Source organism: Pogona vitticeps, chromosome 2 (genome assembly GCF_051106095.1).
Source record: "Pogona vitticeps strain Pit_001003342236 chromosome 2, PviZW2.1, whole genome shotgun sequence".
Lineage (NCBI taxonomy): Eukaryota > Metazoa > Chordata > Lepidosauria > Squamata > Agamidae > Pogona > Pogona vitticeps.
The window spans coordinates 15,749,474-15,774,043 of record NC_135784.1 but is presented as its reverse complement, the minus strand read 5'-3'; the positions used below and the strand labels follow the sequence as shown (position 1 = coordinate 15,774,043).

Genomic DNA, 24,570 nt, shown 5'->3' with positions numbered 1-24,570 from the left:
GTCTTTCCTCCTAGGGCTTGGTTTCCAGTCCCCTGATCACCCTTGTTGCTCTCTTCTCAACTAGCTCCAGCTTGTTGGCATCCCTCTTATTCAGCATGTGATCTGCAACAATTCAAAAATCCTTCTCACTCATAATATTACTGAGCCAAATATCCCCCAATTCGTAACTGTTCATTTGTAAGGTTTATTTACCCTAGGTGGAAAACTTTGCACTTATCCCTGTGAAAGTTCATTCTGTTGTTTTCAGCCCAACTCTTGAGCTTATCAAGATCTTTTTGAATTTTGTTCCTGTCTTTCAGGTTTTGTTCCTGTCTTTCAGGTTACAGTTCACTTGTTAGCCACTGAACCTCGTGTGTCTTTAGCTAAACCTAAAAACTGGCCTCCCGGACCAAACTCTGGGAGGCAGTGGAAGACAGGTGGGCCTGGCGTGCTCTGGTCCATGGGGTCACGAAGAGTCGGACACGACTTAACGACTAAACAACAACAATAAATTTTAGGAAAGGAATATGAGAAAGATTTCCTGAATACAAAGCAGGTTGATGAATGCAATAAACTTTCTTCTGTGTCACCTTTTCCCCCTTTTCACCACTAGATCCTCAATTCACTATTAATTCTCTCCTTTAAGCAGATGAGGGAAAAGAGGAGGAAGTAAGGCTCCAGGGGACATTGCCAGAAAGAGGGAAGGATGAAAATGTGAGCTGTTTGGAAGGAAATGAATCCCTGAGGCAGAATCTGGAAGACCAGAGGATAGACAGATCTCACAGAGATCTGAGCAGTGTTGCCTCTGAAGACGAAATGGGAAAAACAACAAACAGGAGCATCAGTGCTCTTCGAAGCTCAGAGTATCAACAAAACATCCCTCTGAGGAAAAGTCCAGTGAAATGTCCAACATGTCTCAATGAGATAAATCTGTGTCACTGTTTGGAGCATGGAGAAAATTTCAGATGGAGCCCAGAAGATACAAGATTTCACACAGGGGAGAAACACAAATGCTTTAGTTCTGACCTTAAATCACCTCAACCAATGCTTTCTGAAGAGAAAGGCTGTATGTGCAGAGAGTGTGGCATGAGGTCAGAACTTGAAAGCCATCAAAGAATACACACGGGAGAGAAAGCATACAAATGTCCTGAATGTGGACAGGTCTTCAGATGCAATTCACGTCTTCAAGTTCATCAGCAAATTCATACAGGAGAGAAACCTTATATATGCAAAAAATGTGGGAAATGTTTGAGTCGTTCCTCAGCTTTTAATGTACATGAGTGCCAACATTCAGGGGAGAAACCATATTCTGGTGAAGAAGTTCGGAAATGCTACTTCCAGCGCCTTCAGCAACAAATTTATACAGAAAAGAAACCCCAGCAGTGCAATGAATGTGGGAAAAAGTTCAGCCAGAAGGGACATCTTGTAGTACATCAGCGAATTCATACAGGAGAGAAACCCTATAAATGTGAAGAATGTGGGAGGAGTTTCAACCAAATCGGAAACCTTATAATACATCAACGAAGTCATACAGGAGAGAAACCCTATATATGCGAAGAATGTGGGAAATGTTTCAGTCATCCTTCAGCTTTTAAAGTACATCAGCGCCGGCATTCAGGGGAGAAGCCATATTCTTGTAATCTATGTGGGAAATGTTTCTTCCAGAGCAGTGAACTTCAAGTACACCAGCGAATTCATACTGGAGAGAAACCCTATAAGTGTAAAGAATGTGGGAAATGTTTCAGTCATTTCTCAAATTTCAGAGTACATCAGCGCTCCCATTCAGCGAAGAAACCTTATTCTTGTAAAGAATGTGGGAAATGTTTCTACCGGAGCAGTGATCTTCAAGTACACCAGCGAATTCATACAGGAGAGAAACCCTATGAGTGTAAAGAATGTGGGAAGAGTTTCAGACAAATTTCAAATCTTGTAATACATCAACGAATTCACTCAGGAGAAAAGCCCTATAGATGTGAAGAATGTGGAAAATCTTTCAGTCGTTCCTCAAATTTTAAAGTACATAAGTACTGTCATTCTGAGAAGAAGCCATATTCTTGTAAAGAATGTGGGAAAACGTTCTGCCAGAGCAGTGATCTTAGCCTTCACCAGCAAAACCATACACAAAAGAAACCCCATCAGTGCAGTGAATGTGGGAAAAAGTTTAGCCATAAGTCTAACCTTGTAGTACATCAGCGAATTCATACAGGAGAGAAACCCTATAAATGTGAAGAATGTGGGAGGAGTTTCAACCAAATCGGAAACCTTATAATACATCGACGAATTCATTCAGGAGAAAAACCTTATCATTGCAAAGAATGTCGGAGAAGCTTCAGAACTCGTTCAGCCTTTACATGGCATCGAAAAATTCATGCTGGGGAGAAATCAGATAAATGTTAATAATATTGGAAAAATCTCTGTAGAAGTAAAGATCTTGTAGAACACAAATAATTAACCTTGGGGAGAATCCCTATCCGTGCAAAGAATGTGGAGTAAGCTTCTGTTGTAATGCTCAAAACATCAGACATCAACAGATGCACAGAGAGGAGAAACTTTGAAACGTGCAGGAAATGAACTTCTTGATCTTCATCCATATGTCCAGTCAGGGAAGAAAACATACGGAGGGTCATTCTACAGGGAGAGCTCTGGTGTTGAATGAAGCTATTGTGACCCTATGAATGTACCTCAGAAAGAAACCTTATGGTGGCTTCAAAGGGCATCATCCCCTCAGCTTCATTGAATTCGCTTTCTTTGATGACGCCACAAAACTCACATTCCTAATGGCATTTTAGAACAATAAGTGGATAATTAACAAGCATGATGCTCTGGATGAGCTTTTGACGGTGGGAACGCCGTTACATTAAGAAGTCATGATTTGTGCAACTTCCCTCCTTGTGTTCTGTGATGTTTTCATTGTTTTAATCTTGGATTGTTTTAATTTTACTGAAATGGTTTTAACATGATTCTAACCTCATCATTTTATGAAAGTTTCCTTGGAACTGAAATAAATGTTCAGACTGGAATGAGGCATCTTCAGATTATCAGCCTGAATTCTGCAAATAGGGATCCTGAGTGGATGAATGTGAATAATCTTGCGCCGATTTACAGGAGAACAAAGTTTGTGTAAGTTATAGCAACCCTAAAAGGGTTTTCAAGTATAGGAGATATTTAAGGTGTGGTATCACGATTGCCAGAATGAACTATTGAACCAGAGAGCAAGCAAGGACATAGGTATTGTGTTAGGGTTTTGGCAACAGTAAAATACGCAGAGTTATTGAAGACACTTTACCAGTTCTTCTTGTGTTACAAGACAGTTGTATTTACACGTATTTACAGTTATATACAGACAGGTACCTTAACATAGAAAAATGCATAACCACTAGTGGATTTCTGGTCGGCTATGTCTTCTGCCCAATCTGCATCAGTAAACCTGACTATTCTAGGATTTTCTGTGGATGGTAATTTAAGATTTAAATGTGCAGGACTCTTTAGATCAGGGGTCTGCAACCCCCGTTCCATGGCCCAGTGCCGGTCTGTGGCCTGAGCTGGACCTGGCTGCAGAGACAGATCTCCTACCCACCCAACCCCGTACGCACTCCCCCTGCACAGCCCCTTTGTGCATGTATGTGAGTGCATACACGCCAGTGTGAGCACCCCCACCCTCTTTCATGCCCCCGAGTGCCCCCGAGTGCCCTTCGCACATGCATGTGAGCACCCACACCCTTCACGCATATGTGCAAGCGATCACCCGCGCAAGCATGCCCACACCCCGTCGCTCATGTACGTGAGCATGGTGCCCTGCCTTCCCAAACTGCTTTAGATTTCTCACCACCCACTTAATCCCAGTTCAGTCCCTTTGGGTCACTGAGCTGGTCCTTTGGCAAAGAATGCCCACCGCTGCTGCACTATCTGGTCTTGTCATCGTGCCAAGATACAGCATCTTTCCTATGGCTTCTCTACAGCCATGCTTGTTGGGCAAGAGTTCACCTGGTTCTCTCTGTTTATGAAAGTCAGGATCCATGGGAGTGGATACAGGATTGGCATCCTGCAGTCCAAGGCTTTCCACCAAATTAAGAATCAGATTGGCAGAATCACCCACTGCATACTGGAACACAATTGATCTGCCTACTCTAGCAGACTCCACATAAGTAGCCCTGCTACAATGAATTCTGGAGTGGGCAGAACTAGGTGGAATTCAGGCCATGCTAAAACCTGGCCTGGACCCAGAAATGGAGTGGCATCAGATATTTAGTTGGTCACCCTTGGAAAGAGGCCATAACTGTAATGGGGGTCAACTGGCAAATCAGTGGCTAAAATGCTGTTAATAAATAAGTCACACTATAGTGGGCTCATTGAAACAACAGAGATTTGGTGAGTCAACTGCTCTGTAGGTTTGTGACAATCATAAGACAAGTGTGCCATCCTCCACGATCCAAAATACGGTGACAGAAAGCGGATGTGCAGAAGGAATCTTGATAGAAATAGACCAGGAAGAGGTGGTGCCATCGATACCCGCGGAAATGTGTTTAGTGGATGAAGGAGGGGAGGAGTTAGATTTAATAGTTTGGGAGGAGATATATTATATTACCCTCATCTCTTTCAGGGCCACTCAATTTGTGTTCCTAGGTCTTTGTTTCTTATCACAATGCATCCTGGGTGTTGTATCTCGTAGCACAGATGAAGAGCTAGGCGGAACAGTAAGCCGCGGAGTACAAACCGAGCCCAAGAGCGACATGAGAGGAGTAACTGGGCTCCTACAGTAATTCCCGAACCTGCAGATAGGCGGTGGATTGCTTCCAGAAAGGACGTTAACTGGTATGAAAATACGAGACCTAGATCCCCTAGAATGGACCGTAGTCGTGTACCCCAGGAACCAACGTGGGGGATGGAGGGTGATCCGTCCTGGTCCCTCTTTTCTTCAGAAGCCACCAGAGCGGGATTGGGCTCCTCACCCATGCTGTGGGACGGTTTGCACAGTTCGGAGTACCCCCCTGAGACCTCTGACGGACAGGGAGCGCTTTGGTCCAACTCCCTTCTGAGGGAGAATCAAGGTGGTGCAGGGATTAAAGTTAAAAAAATATAATGTTATGAAGGAAACGAGTTTATTGGACACTTTTGACACAATAGAATTAGATGCTGTTAAGAATAAAGAAGTTTATAATGAAAAACAAGATCAGCCTCCTAATCTTTTTCCTGCCTTCACCACGAGCGCGCCTCTGGCTGCAGAAGAACCTCGTCACAAGGTTCCCTAAAATGGGCCTACTAAGATGTTCCAACTTAAGTCAACACATTTGAAGCTTATGGAGGAGTTGACTCACTCAGTTCCAAGGGATTCATTGGTCTACTCTAATGCAACTTACAATGGAAAGGAAAAAAGGTTTCAACTACGGTATACATCAATGCTCTTTATTTTTTTTTCCTGCAGTCTCATACATGGACAACATGGGGAAGCTGAGAAAGCTAATGAATAAGACAGGAAGTTTGTGGGTAAACATATGAAACCAAAAATACATTTTAAAAAACCCAACAGCTCTTTCCTCTTCAGCCACAGACTTTCTCTATGCCTGAGATTGCTGTGTTCTGAACTACAAATCCCAGAACCACTTGCAGATCCTAGAGAAAAATTCTCTGCAGCTGGCTCAGTTGAAGCTGGGAGTGATAAAACAAGGAGGGAAAGCTGGAAATTGTGATTAGTAACAAGGTACTAGAAAGAAATAGGGACTTCCCACTCAAGATGACAAAATTCCAGTGTTTGCTTCTGCTCTGTTTCTCCTCGTAGAACTTATCTCACTGCCTCAGCACTTTTTCAATTCCTTTCCCCTAACTGGATGCTGGTCTGTGAGATTTCCTTGACTATTGAGATGAATCTGGGTGAGTTAAAGGAATATTGGAAGTTTCTTAGAGAGAAGATGGCTTACGCAATGGGGAATAAAGGCAGAAAGTGAGTGTTACATACAGCACTGATGTTACCTGTCTGTCATGGGTTTGGAGGGAAAGTTCCATCCTATGGGGAGTGGAAGGCGGGACATCAGGAGGAGGGGCTGTACTGTATAAATATGTGATGCCTGTGTGGTGAAGGGGAGACACTGGGAGACACTGGGTTGTGACGAAGCAGCAGCTGGGAAGAAGAAGCTGTTGTGGGAGTCTGTGTGTCAGACAGGGTACTACTGTGTGTCAGAGTACCAACCTGATAGGTTCAGGTGTCTGTTGGTTAGCCAGAACTGATAGGTTCAGGGTCTGTGCTTCAAGTTAAGGGTTCTGTGTGAACCAAACTGTGTGTATGTATTAGTGAGAATAAGCCACGTTACTTTATCCTATTCACCTGATTGTTTATTTTCCTGTGTGTTGTTTTAAAATAAACCTTATTCTTTTTATTGTTTAAAAATCCATCCCTGGTCTGTGTGACTTATTAAAGGGAATGGTTGGTGGCAGCTTAGTGTAACTGTGTGACATATCCCAGTAGGTCTGGGTTTGTCACATTGATTGGTGTCCAGCGTGTGGGATACGACTGGTCCAGTTGTCCAGTGGTCCAGCAAAGCCTTGGCAAGTGTGCCCAGAGCAAGGGGGGTCTAGTCAGGGACAGTCTGAGGCGCGTAGGTAATCTTCTAGGTGTACCTCACGGGGAGGTGCGCTAGTAGAAGAACGTGCCAACTGGGGAGACTTAGATTAAGGTGCTCTGAGGCAACCTGGTTTTGGTGGGAAAAAGCTGAGGCAAAACTGCGTAGTAACAGTGATCTAGCTTGCCAGCTGAGAGGCCCAGCAGAGGGGGGTAGGCTCTGACTCGATACTGTTGCAAGTTTAGTGCTGAAGAACAGCAGCAATCTCTAGGGAGAGCTGGTTCTGAGGCAAGAAGGAAAAAAGTGGTCGTTTTATTTTGAGGCTTGACTTTTAAAGCAGCCTGTTCTGAGGGGGGATTATGCCCTTGACTCGAAGCCAGATGGCCGACATGAGTGAAGTGAAAGACCCCCAGATTGACCAAGGTTCTGAGGATGAATTTGGCTCAGTGCAGGGTGACAGCACAGGAGAGCAGAACCCAGAACTCAGAAAATTGCTCATAGCCCAACAGCATGAACTGAGGATGAGGCAATTTGAAATGGAGGAAAGGGAAAGAGAAGAAAGATTAGAGAGAGAAAGAAGGGAGGAAAGGGAGAAACAGAGACAATTTGAATTGGCATTGGAGAGAGAGAAAATGGCGTTTGAATTAAGAAAACTGGAACTGATGAACAAGAACAATAATAACAACAGGGATTCTGAGGGAGGCCATTTGTCTAAGGCTGACCTGAAGAAATTCCCTGTGTACCACAAGGGAGATTGTCCTGAGGTATTCTTTTCCTTAGTGGAAAGAGCGTTTGTGGACTTCTCAGTGAGGGAAACTGAGAAGATGACCATCATGCGATCTTTAATCAGTGGTAGCCTGGCTGAGGTTTATGCCGAGATGCCTGAGGAACTGATGAAAGATTTTGCAGAGTTTAAAAAACTGGTGTTTGCCAGACATGGGATAAATGCAGAGCAGCTGAGACAAAGATTCAGGTCCCTCACCAAGAAACCAGAACAAACTTTTACCCAAGTGGGGGCCCAATTGGTGAGGCTGCTTGAGAAATGGCTATCGCAGGAGGGGACAGAGACCTATGAGCAGCTTAAAGACTTGATAGCACTGGAACAGTTCTATTCAGTCCTGCATGGGGAATTGAAATTCCAGGTGAGGGAAAGGAAACCGAAATCTGTGGCAGCAGCCGCAGAGATCGCAGATTTTATTTCCCAAATAAGAAAGCCCTTGGGTGAGGGGAAATCTGTAGGTAAACCCAAAGAAACCTACAGCAAGTACTCTCAGGGACCAGGGAAAAGCCAGCAAGGGGGAGGGGCCCATGGTGAAGGGAAGCCCTCAGACATGAAACCAAGACCTCAGATTTTGGAGGGAAAACCAAAACAAGATGAGAGAGAATCAAAATACACCAGAAAATGCTATTTCTGTCAGGGAAAGGGTCATCTAATCTCAGAGTGTGAGAAATTAAAGCAGCTAAAAGGAATGGTGCCTCAGGAGTCTAGTGGGACCAAGCCAAAAGCTGTGTTCTGTGTCCAGAAAGAGCAAGGCTCAGTGTCACTGAGGGAGCCTGTTGCCATGGCTACTCAGTCTGGAACAGCTACCTCTGCTGATCAGGCTGAGGAAAATGGTCCTCTTGTGGAGGTCAAGCGCTGCTTACTTGTGAGAACAGATTCGCAGTTGTTTGAAACCGCAGGGGTGGACGTAGGAATACTTGACCATCAGTATAGGGGGCTAAGGGATACTTGTTCCCAGGTAACCCTGTGCCATCCAGATATTATTCCTAGGGAGTTTATAATCCCAAATGAGAGCATAAAGGTGGCAGGGATTGAGGGGCAGGTAATCTCTCTGCCAGTAGCAGAGGTACCTGTCAACTTTCAAGGCTGGAGGGGAGATTGGCGGCTAGCGATTTCATCGACTCTGCCAGCAGCCGTGCTCGTGGGAAATGACCTGGCTGAACATGTGAAACGGGTGCTAGTGATTACACGCTCACAAGCCACCACAGGGACAGTTCAGGGGGGTAATGATGAGCCAGAGACGGAAGCAGAGGGGAGTTCAGAAGCCGTGGTGGAAACCTTAACCACAGACAGCAGATTTGGACAGGAGCAAAAGGCAGACGCCACTCTCCAAAAGTGTTTTGAACAGGTGACTGACGCCCAGCTAACACCTGAAACCCCAGTGAGATTTCTGGAGAAAAAGGGGATTTTATATAGAGAAACCCTGAGGAATATCTCAAAAGGGGGAGATGGGATCAGAAGTCAGCTGGTGGTGCCTGAAAAGTATCGCCCCATGATCTTACAAAGGGGGCACTCTGACATGTTTGCTGCGCACTTAGGAGTGAACAAGACACAGCAGAGAATCACACAGAATTTCTACTGGCCTGACATAGGGAAGCAGATCAGGGAGTTCTGTAAACAATGTGATGTGTGTCAAAGGCAGGGGAATAACCGCGACAGGACCAAAGCAAAGTTGTGCCCTTTACCTGTGATTGACACTCCGTTCAAATGCATAGGGGTGGATATTGTGGGACCTTTGCCCAAGGCCACAAAGAGGGGGAACAGGTTCATTCTAACAATTGTGGACCATGCCACAAGGTATCCTGAAGCCATACCCTTGACTAACATTGAAACTAACACCGTGGCCGATGCTTTGGTGGGGTATATGTCCAGGATGGGATTTGCCTCAGAGATAATCACAGATTTGGGCGCATCGTTCACATCAAAGCTCATGAAACGCTTATGGCAAATCTGTGGAATAAAGCACAAGGAAACCACTGCCTATCATCCTGAAAGTAATGGGTTAACTGAGAAGTTCAATGGGACTCTAATGCGCATGATTAGGGCTTACTTGGCAGAGAATCCAAACAATTGGGACCAGAAGCTGCAATCCCTTTTGTTTGCGTATCGATCAGTGCCACAAGCCAGTACCGGGTTCAGTCCATTTGAACTTTTATTTGGGAGAAGGGTGAAAGGGCCCCTTGATTTGATCAAACAAAATTGGGAGCAGATCACCCAGGATGACCCACAAGACGTTGTGACATACATAGACACCTTGATGAATGACCTAAGGAGAAATCTAGAGCTGGCAGCAGAAAACCTGCAAGCTCAGAAGGTCAGACAGAAAACATGGTATGACCACAAAGCTAGAGAGAGGCACTTTGACCCAGGGGAGGAAGTGCTTTGGCTTAGGCCCTGCAGAGAGAACAAACTGCAGCTCAAATGGGCAGGACCATATAGGGTCATTTCCAAGATGTCAGACCTGAACTACCTAATAGAGCAGGAGGAGAACCAAGCAAGGAGGGTGGTTCATGTGAATGCCCTAAAACCCTACTACAGAGGGGAACAGAGGGTTTTATTCGCGATAAAAGCAGCTGAGAGTGAGGAAGCGGAATTACCCTTCTGGGAGGGTAGAGGGGAAGTAAAATACAACCCAGAGGAGGTAAAGATCAGTCCTGCACTCACCCAAGACCAGCAGCACGAACTAAAAATGCTGCTTAGTAAATATCAACAGGTGTTTTCCAACAAGCCGGGGATAGTGAAGGGAGTGATGCATCGGATCCACACAGGGGATGCACCCCCGCAGGCAGTATCCCCATACCGAGTAACGGGACCCTATAGGGACAAGGTGCGGAAGGAGCTGGACGAGATGCTGAGGGAGAACATAATCGTCCCCTCTTCTAGTCCTTGGTCCTCTCCGATAGTCCTTGTGGACAAGCCTGATGGGAGCATTAGGTTTTGTGTTGATTACAGGAAATTAAACCGTGTAACCACTCCTGATGCCTACCCAATGCCCAGGCTAGACAACCTGATTGAAACCATAGGGGGTTGTCGGTTCATCTCATCATTGGACCTGGTAAAGGGATATTGGCAATTAAGAATTGATCCCAGGGATCAAGAAAAGACTGCCTTTTGCAGCCCTTTTGGTCTCTATGAGTTTCGGGTCCTGAGCTTTGGTCTCAGAAATGCACCAGCCACATTCCAAAGGCTGATGGACCAGACCTTGGCAGGGCTCAGTGACTTTACAGTGGCCTACATTGACGACATAGGGATCTTCAGTAATACCTGGGAAGATCACCTGATACACCTGGAGTTAGTGCTGCAGAGGTTAAGTGCAGCAGGGCTAACAGTAAAGGCCAGCAAGTGTCAGCTGGGTAGCCCAGAAATAAAATACTTGGGTCACATGGTAGGGGGAGGAATGATAAAACCCCTGGAGGCCAAAATAGAAGCTGTTCGTGATTGGCCTAGACCCAACACCAAGAAAAAAGTCAAATCATTTCTTGGGTTGGTGGGCTACTACAGGAAGTTCATCCCGAGGTTTAGCGAGATTGCGGCTCCGCTGACCGATCTGACGAGGAAGAAGGCTGATGACCGCATCCCGTGGACCGGCGACTGTGAGGCGGCGTTCCAGAGGTTGAAGGAGGCGTTAATCAACTATCCTGTGCTGCGGGCTCCAGACTTCGACCGGGAGTTCATCATCTACACCGATGCGTCTAACAGCGGGGTAGGAGCAGTTCTGTGCCAGGAGGATGAGAATGGTGACCAGCATCCAGTATCCTACCTGAGTAGGAAACTTCAAAAAGGTGAGAGACATTTGGCAACCGTGGAGAAGGAGTGTTTGGCCATAGTCTACGCGATCCAGAAGGCCAAGCCTTACATCTGGGGAAGACATTTTATTCTGTGTACTGACCATTCACCATTGCAATGGTTAAAGACAATGAAAACCCACAATAGCAAACTTATGAGGTGGGCTTTAAACCTACAGGACTATGACTTTGAAGTGAAGGTGGTCAGAGGGTCAGTGAACTGTGTTGCTGACGCCTTATCAAGAAGACCTGAAGGTTGAAGACGGCGAAAGAACATGGACTATGTGTATATAATGATGACAAAAAGTAAAATGTACCTGTTTTTTTTGAATTTGGTTTGTATGAATAAAGGTAAATTGATGTAATGTATATGGTAAATGTTTAAATGCTTAATTGCTATGGTTAACTTAGAATGTAAGTATAAGTAAGTATGATATTGTATGTATAACTGTTGTTGTGTATTTTATACAGGTTGTTTTTTGGTGAAAAGCACGTTAGCTTTCCCCCTACAAAACAACTTATAAAGAGGGGAGGTGTTACATACAGCACTGATGTTACCTGTCTGTCATGGGTTTGGAGGGAAAGTTCCATCCTATGGGGAGTGGAAGGCGGGACATCAGGAGGAGGGGCTGTACTGTATAAATATGTGATGCCTGTGTGGTGAAGGGGAGACACTGGGAGACACTGGGTTGTGACGAAGCAGCAGCTGGGAAGAAGAAGCTGTTGTGGGAGTCTGTGTGTCAGACAGGGTACTACTGTGTGTCAGAGTACCAACCTGATAGGTTCAGGTGTCTGTTGGTTAGCCAGAACTGATAGGTTCAGGGTCTGTGCTTCAAGTTAAGGGTTCTGTGTGAACCAAACTGTGTGTATGTATTAGTGAGAATAAGCCACGTTACTTTATCCTATTCACCTGATTGTTTATTTTCCTGTGTGTTGTTTTAAAATAAACCTTATTCTTTTTATTGTTTAAAAATCCATCCCTGGTCTGTGTGACTTATTAAAGGGAATGGTTGGTGGCAGCTTAGTGTAACTGTGTGACATATCCCAGTAGGTCTGGGTTTGTCACAGTGAGAAACTGTCTCTCTTCAAACTGGTCAGAATCCTGTGGAATCCTGGCCAGATGATGGATAAACATTCTGTCTCTAATGGTTGTTGTGGGTTTTTCGGGCTCTTTCGCCTTGTTCTGAAGGTTGTTCTTCCTGACGTTTCGCCAGTCTCTGTGGACGGCAACTTCCTACTCCAGTCTTCTGAAGATGCTGGCCACAGAGACTGGTGAAACGTTAGGAAGAACAACTTTCAGAATATGGCCAAAGAGCCCGAAAAACCGACAACACGCATTAGATCCCGGCCGTGAAAGCCTTTGTGAATACATTCTGTCTTGAATTTCTAAACTCCTTAGCAAAAGCAGGAGCAAATGAATTATCTTCTGAGAGATTCATCCTTTGAATTTTTTGGACTCCAGCTCTCAGCATTCCCCAATTCCGGACCAGAGACCCACCCTTTCGGACATGTATATTTCCCTCATCTCTTTCAGGGCCACTCAGGTTGTGTTCCTAGCTCTTTGTTTCCTGTCACAATGCATCCTGGGTTTTGTAGTCTCATAGCTCATTTGATTCTAGAGAGAGTGCCTCTCAAAAACTACAAAGCCCAGCAACGAGTGGGGCAGAAACAGGAAACCTAGACTGCAGCCTTGAAAGGCTAGACCCTGCCCTAAGGGAAGGATAGACAGCTGTCTGAAAGTCTGAGTTTGTGGAACGGAACTCCCAAAATTCTGCGAAGAAAATTCTTGGATAATTTGGGGAGCTGGAGTGTAAGAAATTCAAGTGCCCCATCCCTATTAAAGAATTCAGTGGGGTGAGGAAGCCTTAGCCCCTACCTCTGCAAGCACATTGTTTAGACTGTCCCTTAGATAATTACTTGGCAGATATGCTTTGATTGTACTCCGGCCTTGAGCAGGGGGTTGGACTGGATTACCTTGTAGGCCCCTTCCAACTTGACTTTTCTAGGATTCCAAGCAATGGGACTGGTTCACCAAGGTGAGTCCTGGAGTCCCAACTGTTGGATTCTACTCTACCGTTGCAGGTGCTAAATGAGGGCCATCTTTCATCAGGACCCATAGAAAGAGAGGCTTCTCTTGACAGGTGGGTTCACCTAATTAATAAATAGATTTGAAGGTCAAGAGTCCACAGGACCAATTCCTGGTTTTTTTGCCTGTCTCTAACACATTAATCCATCAGCCAGAGACAGAGAGATCCAATAAATATTTATTTGCAGCTGAAAATAGGCGCAAACTTCACACGCAATACAACAGTATACATTTTTATAAGGCATAACATGAAAGAGGGACCAAGGGGGTTGGGAGGAGGTGGAGAAATGGAAGGGGTTTCTATAATTGGTACACATTCCTGCTAATTCACTTCTCCATGTCAGATACTCTCCTTCCCAAGGACAGACTTCCCATTTAGAAATACCTTAATCGTACATTGGAAGAAACTTTGACGGTCACCCCCTCCGCCTCCCTTGTTCATTCTTGACTGCCTAAGCAAAACATTCGTATAGCAAAGCAAGTTACAGAAAGCGAAATGGCTACTGTTAGGCTAAGATATATTTTATATGCACTGTATTAACGGAACCCCTTCAAAGAGGAGACAAGGCTGACTGGAAAAGAGGAAGACCAAATGAGAGCGAGATGGAGCCCATAAAGGAAACCCCGGTCTTGCTTTTGCAGTGCTCAGCAGCAACCATTGATTAGAAGACTTTTTGAAGGTCTCTAATTCAACGTGTTGCCATGAGGGTGATGCAGATAACAATAACTACTACGAGAACAACAAATCCTGGAGTGAGCTAAATATACTGAGCCCAGAACATGCTGAGAACCTTCTCTGGGGCAAGGGATAGCATGACAGCTGCAACTCACCTACTGTACTTACCTTGGGAAACATACTGTGACCAGAACTCAAACGTCAAACACAATTTCCAGTGGATGGCTGAAATTCTGTTGCTCAACATCGTATTTTGCACTACAGTGGCTCATTGAAGCCAGTGGGGATCAGGAGAGGCAACTCCTCTGTAGGGCCAATGGATTCAGACGTATCTACTTGAGATGCTACTTGTTTTAGCAAAGGAAGTAGCAACTAGAGTACTCGAGTAGGACCACTCGAATCAATGGAACTTATGCAGTTGACTCACCAAAACCCTACTGATTCAATGGGCCTACTCTAACACAACTTACTACACTAAGCCAAAAGATTTAAGCCATTGTGTGCGTTTGTGCTCCTTAATTTTTGAAATCCCCTCAGACATGGACAACATGTGGAAGCTCAGAAAATGAATGCATAAAACCAGGAAGGTTAGGGATAAAAACATGAAAATGAAGATATTTTTAAAAAACCCTTCTCAATTTTTTTTTTATTTATACCGGAATCTCCCTTTTGCTTTGAACTACATACTCCAGACTTCCTTACAAATTCTTGGCAGGTGGTTCATTTTCAAGGCGGGAATGTGGGCATGATAAATGGAAAAAGAGAAGGGAAGAGTTGCGGTTAGTAATGAGTCACCAGCCGAAGGAAACAAAGACTTCCCGACCACCATCACCACCTTAGCCAGTTTTGGGGGCTGGCTTTTGCTGTGTTTCTTCCTGCTAGAAATTCTCCCACTGGATACTCCTCTTCTGATTCCTTTCCCCCATATTTTCTGCATTTCTACAGCTGGATTGTGAGCTTTCCTAGGCAGTTGGGCGTCACCTTGGTAAGTAAGAGGAAAAAATATGGGGCCTCCGAGAGAGAAAAAATGGTGAAACAGAGGAGATAATTTTGCAATGGGCAAATATTGCCAGACGGAGACGGTCTCTATGCACCACATCCTTGTGGTGGGGCTGGAGAGAGAGTTTTCTTCTAGAGATGTCCCCTTCGGATTATTTTTGGGTGCCAGTTCGCAGAATTCCTGAATCTGAGATTTTGTTTTCAGAGATACACACCTTTTCTTCTTCTCTAGCAGGGCTTCTTACATCATTCATTTTCTGTTGCAATGCCTCCTGGTGTAATCTTACAGCTCTTTCGGTTCTATATAGACTGTGCCTTCCAAAAACTACACTGCCCTGGGATTTGAGGGGCACGAATAGGAGATCTCTACTGCAGCCTCTGAAGACTAGGCCTTGAGGGAAAATACAAGGTGTCTAAAATTCTAGACTGGGACTACCAAAATTCCCCCAGAGGAGGAATTCTGGGATAAATTGGGGAGTTGGAGTGCAGGAAATCCAAATGCCACGTCATTATTTTCTCTGAACGGGGTGAGATGGTAGCATTATGACTTCATCTATAAACAGGTGAATTAGATCCTCCCTTTGAAGGCAATGGAACTCATGACTGAGGTTAGGGCTGGTGTTCCAACTGTTACTCTAAAAAGCTTCTGTTCTGTTGTTAAAGGTGACAGATGAAGGTCGACCTTTGATCAACACCCATGGAAGGAGAGGCTCCTCTTAAGGATGAACAGAAGCAGCTACAAGCAGGAGCCAACCAAAAAGAGGATGATGCAGATGAAGCTTTTCTTCTCCTTTTAGAAGGCCTTGAGGATTTACAAGGTATATATCCCCTGATCACACTTGTTGCTCTCTTCCCAATTGGCTCCAGCTTTTTGGCATCCCTCTTAAAGTGCAGTGTACAGAAAGTGGAGCCGGATCTCAAGATGAGGCCTAACCAGTGCTGAATAGAGGAGAACTAGTACCTCATGCGATTTGGAGACTATACTTGCAGGATAAAAGAGCATTTGCCTTTTTATGCAGCCAGCTTGTGCTCTTGGTTCATATTTAGCGTGTGATCTACAACAATTCCAAAATCCTTTTCACTCATTATATTACTAAGCCAAGTATCCTCCATTTTGTAAATGTTCATTTGTAGGGTTTATTTACCCTAGGTGGAGAACTTTGCACTTATCCCTGTCCAAATTCATTCTGTTGTTTTCAGCCCAATGCTTGAGCTGATGAAGATCTTTTTGAATTTTGTTCCCGTCTTCCACTTGTTAGCCACTGAACCTCTTGTGTCTTTAGCTAAATTTAAAAATTAGCCTCCTGGACCAAACTCTGGGAGGCAGTGGAAGACGGGAGGGCCTGGCGTGCTCTGGTCCATGGGGTCACGAAGAGTCAGACACGACTTAATGACTAAACAACAGCAACAAATTTTAGGAAAGGAATATGAGAAATATTTCCTGATTACAAAGCAGGTTGATGAATGCAATAAACTTCCTTCTCTGGCACCTTTTCCCCCTTAAACCCACTAGATCCTCAATTCACTATTAATTCTCTAATTCGAGCAGATGGGACATTGCCAGAAAGATGGCAGGATGAAAATGAGATCTGTTGGGAAGGAAATGAATCACTGTGGCAGAATCATGCAGACCAGAGGAGAAAATATCCGAGCGGTGTTGCCTCTGAAGACAAAATGGGAAAAACAACAAACTGGAGCATCAGTGCTCTTCAAAGCTCAGAGTATCAACAAAACATCCCTCTGAGGAAAAGTACAGTGAAATGTCCAACATGTCACAATGAGATAAATCTGTGTCACTGTTTGGAGGATGGAGAAAGTTTCAGTTGGAGCCCAGAAGATACAGGATTTCACACAGGGGAGAAACACAAATGCTTTAGCTCTGACCTTGAAGCACCTCAACCAATGCATTCTGAAGGGAAAGGCTGTACGTGCATAGAGTGTGGCATGAGCTTCAAGAGAAGTTCAGAACTTGAAAGCCACCAAAGAATACACACAGGACAGAAAGCGTACAAATCTCATGAATGTGGACAGGCCTTAAGGCACAATTCACATCTTCAAGAACATCAGCAAATTCATACAGGAGAGAATCTTTATGAGTGTAAAGAATGTGGGAGGAGTTTCAGCCAAATTGCAAATCTTGTAATACATCAACAAATTCACTCAGGAGAAAAGCCCTATATATGCAAAGAATGTGGAAAATGTTTCAGTTATCCCTCAAATTTTAGAGTACATCAGCGCTCCCATTCAGGGGAGAAACCATATTCTTGTGGGAAATGTTTCTGCCGGAGCGGTGATCTTCAAGTACACCAGCGAATTCATAGGGGAGAGAAACCTCATCAGTGCAATGAATGTGGGAAAAAGTTCAGCCACAAGTCAGGCCTTGTAGTACATCAGCGAATTCATACAGGAGAGAAACCATATAAATGTGAAGAATGTGGGAGGGGTTTCAAACAAAGCGGAAACCTTATAATACATGGACAAATTCATTCAGGAGAAAAACCCTATCATTGCGAAGTATGTGGGAGAAGCTTTAGGCAGCTTCCACATTTCAAGAGACATAAACACAGTCAAGGTAGAAGCCCTATTGTCGTGAATAATGTGGGAGGATTCACTCAGGAGAAAACCCCTGTATACCTCTACAACAGATGTTTTCTCCACATTCTTGACATTTAAAAGGATTCTCTCTGGAGTGAATTTGTTTATGTTCTCCAAGATCTTTGCTCTGGCAGAATCTCTTCCCACACTCTTCACTTTTATATGGTTTCTCCCCAGAGTAAATTTTTTTAAAATATTTGTATCAGACATCGACAGAGGCACAGAGGGGAGAAACTTTGAAACCTGAATGACATGGCCTTCTTAAACTGTGGCTTCAAATGTGCGAATGCCCTCAGTTTCATAGAAATCTTCTTTTCCTCAAACTGATCCACACTCTCCTTTTTGAACTTTTGAGTGTGAGAAGACCATTATAAAAGCAGGACGTTATATCTGAAACACCCTGGCTAATTGTTCTGTTATTCTTTGGCTATATGAATTGTTTGCTTCACTGGGATGGTTTTTACATGATTTTAACGGCACCTTTTTATGAAAACTGCCTTGAAACAGAAATAAATGCTTGGAATCAAATGAGTTGTCTTCAAACAATCATCTTGAATTATGCAGATATACTGAGTGTATGAATGTGAAGAATTTTGACCCTCTTTACAAGAGAGCTGGTGACAAAGTTTGTGAGCTACGTCTGTCATGTTGCATGTAAGTTACGTGGAATCTCAGCCGTCCATCCTTCCGAGGTTCATAAAATGAGTACCCAGCTCACTGGGTGGAGGGGTGTAATTCATGCGCAGCCTGCATAATTAACTTCTAAATCTCCCAGAGAATGCTTTATGCACTACGGGGCAGTATGTAAGCAGCATGTTTCTACTTTAAGATGAAATATTTAGAAGTGCCATATTCTTCCATGTATAAAATGATATTTTTTTCCTAAAACAATTAGAGGAAAAATTGAGTGTTGTTTTATACATGGAAAGAAGCAGTCATGCGCGTTCTTGCTGCTGTCGCGGCTGCCAAGTTGCATCTTCCAGAGCTCACAGCTTATCCCCTCTGGTGACCCCAAGGCAGCAGCAGCAGGAGGTGGAGGCAAAGGAGCATTCACATGCGCTCGGGCGCCTCTTGCTGCTGCCTCCCCCGACCGATCACTACCTCCAGTGCGACTGCCAAGGCTCACCTCCAGCTAATGTCTCCCAAATTTCAGATAGATCTGGTACAGCCTTCTTGTCTAATCACACCATGATAATGCTTGCCAATTGGTATTTTCATAAGGGTTCTTTAACTTACTGCGACTCATTGAAAAGGCGCTGGGAGACGTCCCGGGCAATTGTCTGGACAGACATCCCATTACTCAGATGAGTTTACCCCCTGGAGCCTTTTTAATTAGACACAATTAACTGCAACAAATTATGCAAACTTTCCATGAACACAGATGATTTAGCTCGCCACTAAGTCCAAGGACTTTGAGCGAGCGAGCGTCATTTGCCGCCCACCCTGGAAAGGAACGAGACATCGCGGGACCAACAGCGCAAAGGGGTGGAGAGTTACCTCTTTATAAGGAGCTGCTCCACCCCGCGCTTTCCTCTTCTTTCCGGGCACCCACCCGCCCTCCCTAAAATCTAGTGTGAGTTTTCTGGTCGCCTATTTTGGGGCCGGATAGGAATTTCTGACCTTCGTCCTGATTGGCTGTGGATGGGGGGATTTTTCGCCTATCGCACACTGGCTTTTGGTGGAAATTAATTTGGTCACACTGGCGGATAGTGCGGAAATAACCGGTATTTCGGTGTGTCCCAATTTGTAAAATCAGGTAAGCCAACAGCACATCTGACCTTCCGGTATTTAGGATCGTGTGATTACAGTGCCTGTGGGGGGGAGGATGCGCTGGGCCACTTCCGGACCAACAGTCATCAGTCAAAGATGTCTTGAGGTCTGGGGGTGTTTATTAGCGGCTAGCCAGGATCCTCTGGTCTTGGGACCGCCGGACCTTGGGGGCCGGGGACTCGCCCATTTATTGATCAGGGGGTATGGGAATACCCCCAGTTAACCTGCTTTCCGCACTACAGCAGGCCCCCGTATTCTTTTACTGGCCGAAAGGCAATTTTACGGAATTCATTATTTAAATAAAGTGTGGCCCGCATTTAATCCAATCTACTGTCTCGTGTCTTTATTCCGGGGTTGGGGTGGCAAAGGAATCCGGCCCATGTGCTGGATGTTATTTGATAAAAAGAGCTTCCTGCACTTGATGTGATCTTTTCCAATGTTAGGCAGTCAGAGACGAAATGTCCCAAATATCAGCTGGTGGTTTCAAATGCTTTCTCCCCAAAATTATTCAAAGGAATTTTTTTTTTTTTGCCAAATTACACAGCACGACAACCTTCCTCTTTCTAAACCCAGTCACCACTACTGCTCGGTGAGAGCCGAAAACGAAGCTCCACTTTCTTTTCATTCGAGCACGCAAGGAACGAATCAGGATCAATGCTCCTTTTCTAATAGATTGTAAGAGGCCAGATATAGTGTGTCTCCTAGAAACACAAATATAAATGCTTTGGGTGTGATGCTTGGGCAATGGAACTCATTGCTACTGCAGTAGGAGTGACCAATGAGGTCTTGGATAGTCTTCTGCATTGAGTGAAGGCAACAATGAATGGAGAGTTTTCAATAAGGCTGCCAGGTTGTTCTTTTTCGCCTGTAATCAAAATAAAAGGAATTCTTTAAACAGAATTTAATTTTGTAGGGAAAAAATTCTGCCTGGAAGCGAGGGAGGCTTGCCAGTCCAAAAACTAGCTGCTACTCAATTCTCTGGATCTTTTTGTGTCTTCTCTCTGTTTTGGGAGACCAACACATCAACCAGTCTCAGGCCCAGAAATGGCTCCCATCCAGTGCCCACAAAACCATAATCAACAGGTTTATTTAGCCTCCCACCGAACTCTTGCCACCAGTTCAGACATCTCTTACGTATGTCCTGTAACCACAACACCTCTTGTCCCTGGTGGAAGACGATCAGGAGAGCCATAGTGGGTGAGAACAAACCTCTCTCTTTGAAAGCAATGAGAATGCTATACTCTGAAGTTCAAACAGACTGGATTGTGAGACAAAGGTTTGCTCTCTTTCCACTGGATTCTGCTGAAACAGGACCTTTGGGGTTTTGGAAAAAGGAAAGAGCGCTGTGCTTTATTTCATGATGACCATGAGAGAACCTCTTCATTCTGCACCCAAACATCTCCCTTAGAACACCAGAGCAGAAGGCGGCTGTTGCATTTGTGTTCCGACTTCTGAATTTCCCAAAAGGTGGCCAGAATGCAAGACTAGACAGGTTTTTTTTCATATGATCCCCAATGGCTTTCCTTAATGGCGTCCATCATGGATGAGAGATCTTGTGGTTACAGAACATATATAACAGATGTCTGTGGGATGGGAGGCTAGATTAACCTGTCAATTGTTTTGTGGACACTGGACTGGATTTGTTTCTAGGAACGGGACAAGTCAGCATCTCCGTCTCCCAAAATTAGAGGGATGAGAAAGAAAAAGATCTAGAGAATGGAGCAACAGGCAGCTTTGGGACTGGCAAGTTTTCCCCATTTTCAGACAGAATTTTCTATTAGTACTAAATCCTCTTGAAAGAGTATTTTTATTTTGATTACAGGCCCCTCACTTGGATTGGTGGAAAACGAGAGGCGGAGCTGGGTGTCATCAGTATATTGCTCACTCCTCAACCCAAACCTCCTGATGACCTCTCCCAGCGGTTCCATGTAGATGTTAAACAGCATGGGGGACAGTATGGAGCCCTGAGGATCTCCACGACACAAACACCATAGGACAGAGCAAATGTTCCCCAACACCACCCTCTGAACACAGTCAGCCAGGAAGGAGCAGAACCACCATAAAGCAGTGCCCCAAAACTCCCAGCCCAGCCAGCCTATCCGGAAGGACACCATGGTGGATGGTGTCGAAAGCTGCTGAGAGGTCCAGGAGTATCAACAGGGTCAAACTCCCCCTGTCTCTCTCCTGGCAAACATCATCGTACAGGGCGACCAAGGCAGTCTCCATACCAAAACCCAGCCTGAAACCCGATTGAAATGGATCCAGAAAAACTGTTCCATCCAGCAGTGCCTGGAGTTGCCCGGCCACAACCCTCTCCAACACTTTGCCCAAATAAGGGAGGTTCGCCACTGGTCAGTAGTTAACCACTAGCCTTGGGTCCAGGTTAGGCTTTTTTAGGAGTGGCCGAATTACCGCCTCTTTCAAGGTGGTAGGGACCACTCCCTCTCTCAAAGAGGCATTCACGGCCTCCTGGGCCCATGTGCGAACCCCCCTGGAAGATCTTCCAATTAGCCAAGGTGGGCAAGGTTCGATGGGCAAATGTCAGCTGTGGTGGACTACCACAGACTCAAACTACCTAGAGTTCTCTAATACTCTCATGTACAGTACTTGATTGAGTGTCATCGCTATGGCCTTGCTTGATTTCTTCTTCAAGAGTTCATTTTGATAATCGTGATACCACTCAAATATCTCATATATTTGAAAACCATTTTAGGGTTGCTGTAACTTACACAAACTTTGCTCTCCAGTAAATAGGCTCAAGATTATTCACATTCATCCATTCAGGATCCCTATTTGCATAATACAGGTTGATCATCTGAATAGGCCTCATTCCAGTCTGAACATTTATTTCAGTTCCAAGGCAATTTTCATACAGTACTGAAGTTAGAATCATGTTAAAACCATCCCAGTAAAATTAAAAAAATCCAAGATTAAAATAATCAAATCATCACAGAACACAAGGACGGAAGTTGCACATAGCATGTCTACTTTAACGGCGCTCCCACCTTCAAAAGGTCATCCACAGCATCATGCTTATTGCTGTAAAAACCCATTAGGAATGTGAGTTTTGTGGCACCATCGGAGAAAACAAATTCAATTGAGTTGAGGGGATTATGCCCTTTGAAGCCACCATAAGGTTTCTTTCTGAGGTACATTCATAGGTTCACAACAGCTTCATTCAACACCAGAGCTCTCCCTGTATTATGACCCTCCGTATGTTTTCTTCCCTGACGGGACATATGGATAGCGTTTAAGAAGTTCATTTCCTGCAAGTGTCAAGGTTTTCCCTCTCTGTGCATCTGTTGATGTTTGATGTACTGAGCATTACAACAGAAGATTTCTCCACATTCTTTGCACGGATAGGGATTCTCCCCAGAGCCAATTATTTGTGTTCTACAAGATCTTTACTTCAACAGAAGTTTTCCCCATATTATTAACATTTATCTGATTTCTCCCCAGCATGAATTTTTTGATGCCTTGTAAGTGATGAACTAGTTGTGAAGCTTCTCCCACATTGTTCACAACGAAAAGGTTTCTCCCCTGAATGTGAGCGTTGATGGATTTTAAGAATTGAGGAACAACGGAAACATTTCCCACATTCTTTGCATATATAGGGCTTTTCTCCTGAGTGAATTCGTTGATGTTTTATAAGATTTCCAATTTGACTGAAACTCCATCCACATTCTTTGCATGTATAAGGTTTTTCTCCTGTATGAATTCGCTCATGTACTACAAGGCTTGCCTTGTGCCTGAACTTTTTCCCACATTCATTGCACTGATGGGGCTTCTCTCCTGTATGAATTCGCTGATGTACTTGAAGATATGAACTGCATCTGAAGGCCTGTCCACATTCATGACATTTGTATGCTTTCTCTCCTGTGTGTATTCTTTGATGTCTTTCAAGTTCTGAACTTCTCTTGAAGCTCATGCCACACTTACAGATTTTATCTTCAGAATGCATAGGTTGGGGTTCTTTAAGGTCAGAGCTAAAGAATTTGTGTTTCGCCCCTGTGTGAAACCCTGTATCTTCTGGACTCCATCTGAAACTTTCTCCATCCTCCAAACAGTGACACAGATTTATCTTGGCGTGACATGTTGGACCTTTCACTGGACTTTTCCTCAGAAGGATGTTTTGTTGATATTCTGAGGTTTGAAGAGCACTGATGCTCCTGTTTGTGGTTTTTCCCATTTCATCTTCAGAGGCAATGCAGCTCGGATATCTGTGAGATATGTCTCTCCTCTGGTCTGCCTGATTCTGCCTCAGCGATTCATTTCCATCCCAACAGTTCTCCTTTTCATCCTCCCCTCTTTCTGGTAATGTCCCATGGAGTCTTACTTCCTTCTCTTTTCCCTCATCTGCTCGACAGAGAGAATTAATAGTGAATTGAGGGTTTAAGGGGAAAAAGGTGCCAGAGAAGAAAGTTTATTGCATTCATCAACCTGCTTTCTATTCAGGAAATCTTTCTCATATTCCTTTCCTAAAATATGTTGTTGTTGTTTAGTTGTTAAGTCGTGTCCGACTCTTCATGACCCCATGGACCAGAGAAGACCAGGCCCTCCCGTCTTCCACTGCCTCCCAGAGTTTGGTCCGGGAGGCCAATTTTGAGGTTTAGCTAAAGACACAAGAGGTTCAGTGGCTAACAAGTGAGTGGTAATACCCTGAAAGACGGGAACAAAATTCAAAAAGATCTTGATAAGTTCAAGCATTGGGCTGAAAACAACAAAACGAAATTTCACAGGGATAAGTACAAAGGTCTCCACCTAGGATAAATAAATCCAACAAATGAACAGTTACAAAATGGGGGATAATTGACTCAGTAATATTATTAGTGAAAAGGATTTTGGAATTGTTGCAGATCACATGCTGAATATGAACGAAGAGCGGAGCTGGCTGCATAAAAAGGCAAACGCTCTTTTATCCTGCAAGTATAGTCTCCAAATCCCATGAGGTACTAGTTCTCCTCTATTCAGCACTGGTAAGGCCTCATCTTGAGTTCCGGCTCAGTTTCTGGACACTGAACTTTAAGAGGGATGCCAACGAGCTGAAGCCAGTTGGGAAGAGAGCATCTAGCGTGATCAGGGGATATATACCTTGTAAATCATCCTCAAGGCCCTCTAAAAGGAGAAGAAAAGCTTCATCTGCGTCATCCTCCTTTTGGCTGGCTCCTGCTTGTAGCTGCATCTGTTCATCCTTAAGAGGAGCCTCTCCTTCCATGGGTGTTGATCAAAGGTTGACCTTCATCTTTCACCTTTAACAACAGAGCAGAAGCTTTTTAGAGTAACAGTCGGGACACCAGCCCTCGAAACTCAGTTATGAGCTCCATTGCCTTTGAAGGGAGAATCTA

General features: G+C 44.5%; 4 protein-coding genes across 7 annotated transcripts in view; 3 read left to right on the top strand and 1 right to left on the bottom strand.

Moving 5' to 3' along the window:
- LOC140703934 (uncharacterized) overlaps positions 1-24,570 on the top strand; it is a 103,099-nt gene that overhangs the window by 24,468 nt on the left and 54,061 nt on the right. For 2 of the 4 annotated variants that reach the window (XM_078387786.1, XM_078387784.1), the window contains exon 3: positions 15,524-15,678. In XM_078387786.1, the coding sequence (XP_078243912.1) occupies positions 15,558-15,678 (121 nt within the window). In that variant the 5' untranslated portion in view covers positions 15,524-15,557. Of the gene's footprint in view, positions 1-14,362; positions 14,449-14,621; positions 14,847-15,523; positions 15,679-24,570 lie in introns of those variants that run through there. The other 2 variants (XM_078387785.1, XM_078387783.1) reach the window with 2 other exon arrangements.
- LOC110071463 (uncharacterized) lies at positions 447-2,999 on the top strand. Its single transcript, XM_078387782.1, has one exon. The coding sequence runs from the start codon at positions 796-798 to the stop codon at positions 2,374-2,376; it is 1,581 nt and encodes a 526-aa protein (XP_078243908.1). The 5' UTR covers positions 447-795; the 3' UTR covers positions 2,377-2,999.
- On the bottom strand, positions 2,360-24,564 carry LOC110071516 (uncharacterized). Its single transcript, XM_072992000.2, has 3 exons — positions 24,317-24,564; positions 22,664-23,581; positions 2,360-2,432 (listed from the first exon to the last, which is right to left on the bottom strand). The coding sequence occupies exons 1-3, from the start codon at positions 24,438-24,440 to the stop codon at positions 2,428-2,430; spliced, it is 1,047 nt and encodes a 348-aa protein (XP_072848101.2). The 5' UTR covers positions 24,441-24,564; the 3' UTR covers positions 2,360-2,427.
- Positions 16,245-17,983, top strand: LOC144587392 (uncharacterized). Its single transcript, XM_078387949.1, has one exon. The coding sequence runs from the start codon at positions 16,535-16,537 to the stop codon at positions 17,531-17,533; it is 999 nt and encodes a 332-aa protein (XP_078244075.1). The 5' UTR covers positions 16,245-16,534; the 3' UTR covers positions 17,534-17,983.

Coding starts and splice junctions, on each gene's coding strand:
- LOC110071463 (XM_078387782.1), top strand. CDS start 796: ATGGGAAAAACAACAAACAGGAGCATCAGTGCTCTTCGAAGCTCAGAG.
- LOC144587392 (XM_078387949.1), top strand. CDS start 16,535: ATGGGAAAAACAACAAACTGGAGCATCAGTGCTCTTCAAAGCTCAGAG.
- LOC110071516 (XM_072992000.2), bottom strand. CDS start 24,440: ATGGAAGGAGAGGCTCCTCTTAAGGATGAACAGATGCAGCTACAAGCA. Junction 23,582..24,316: donor CCTTGAGGATGATTTACAAG/GTATATATCCCC, acceptor TCTGTCGAGCAG/ATGAGGGAAAAGAGAAGGAA.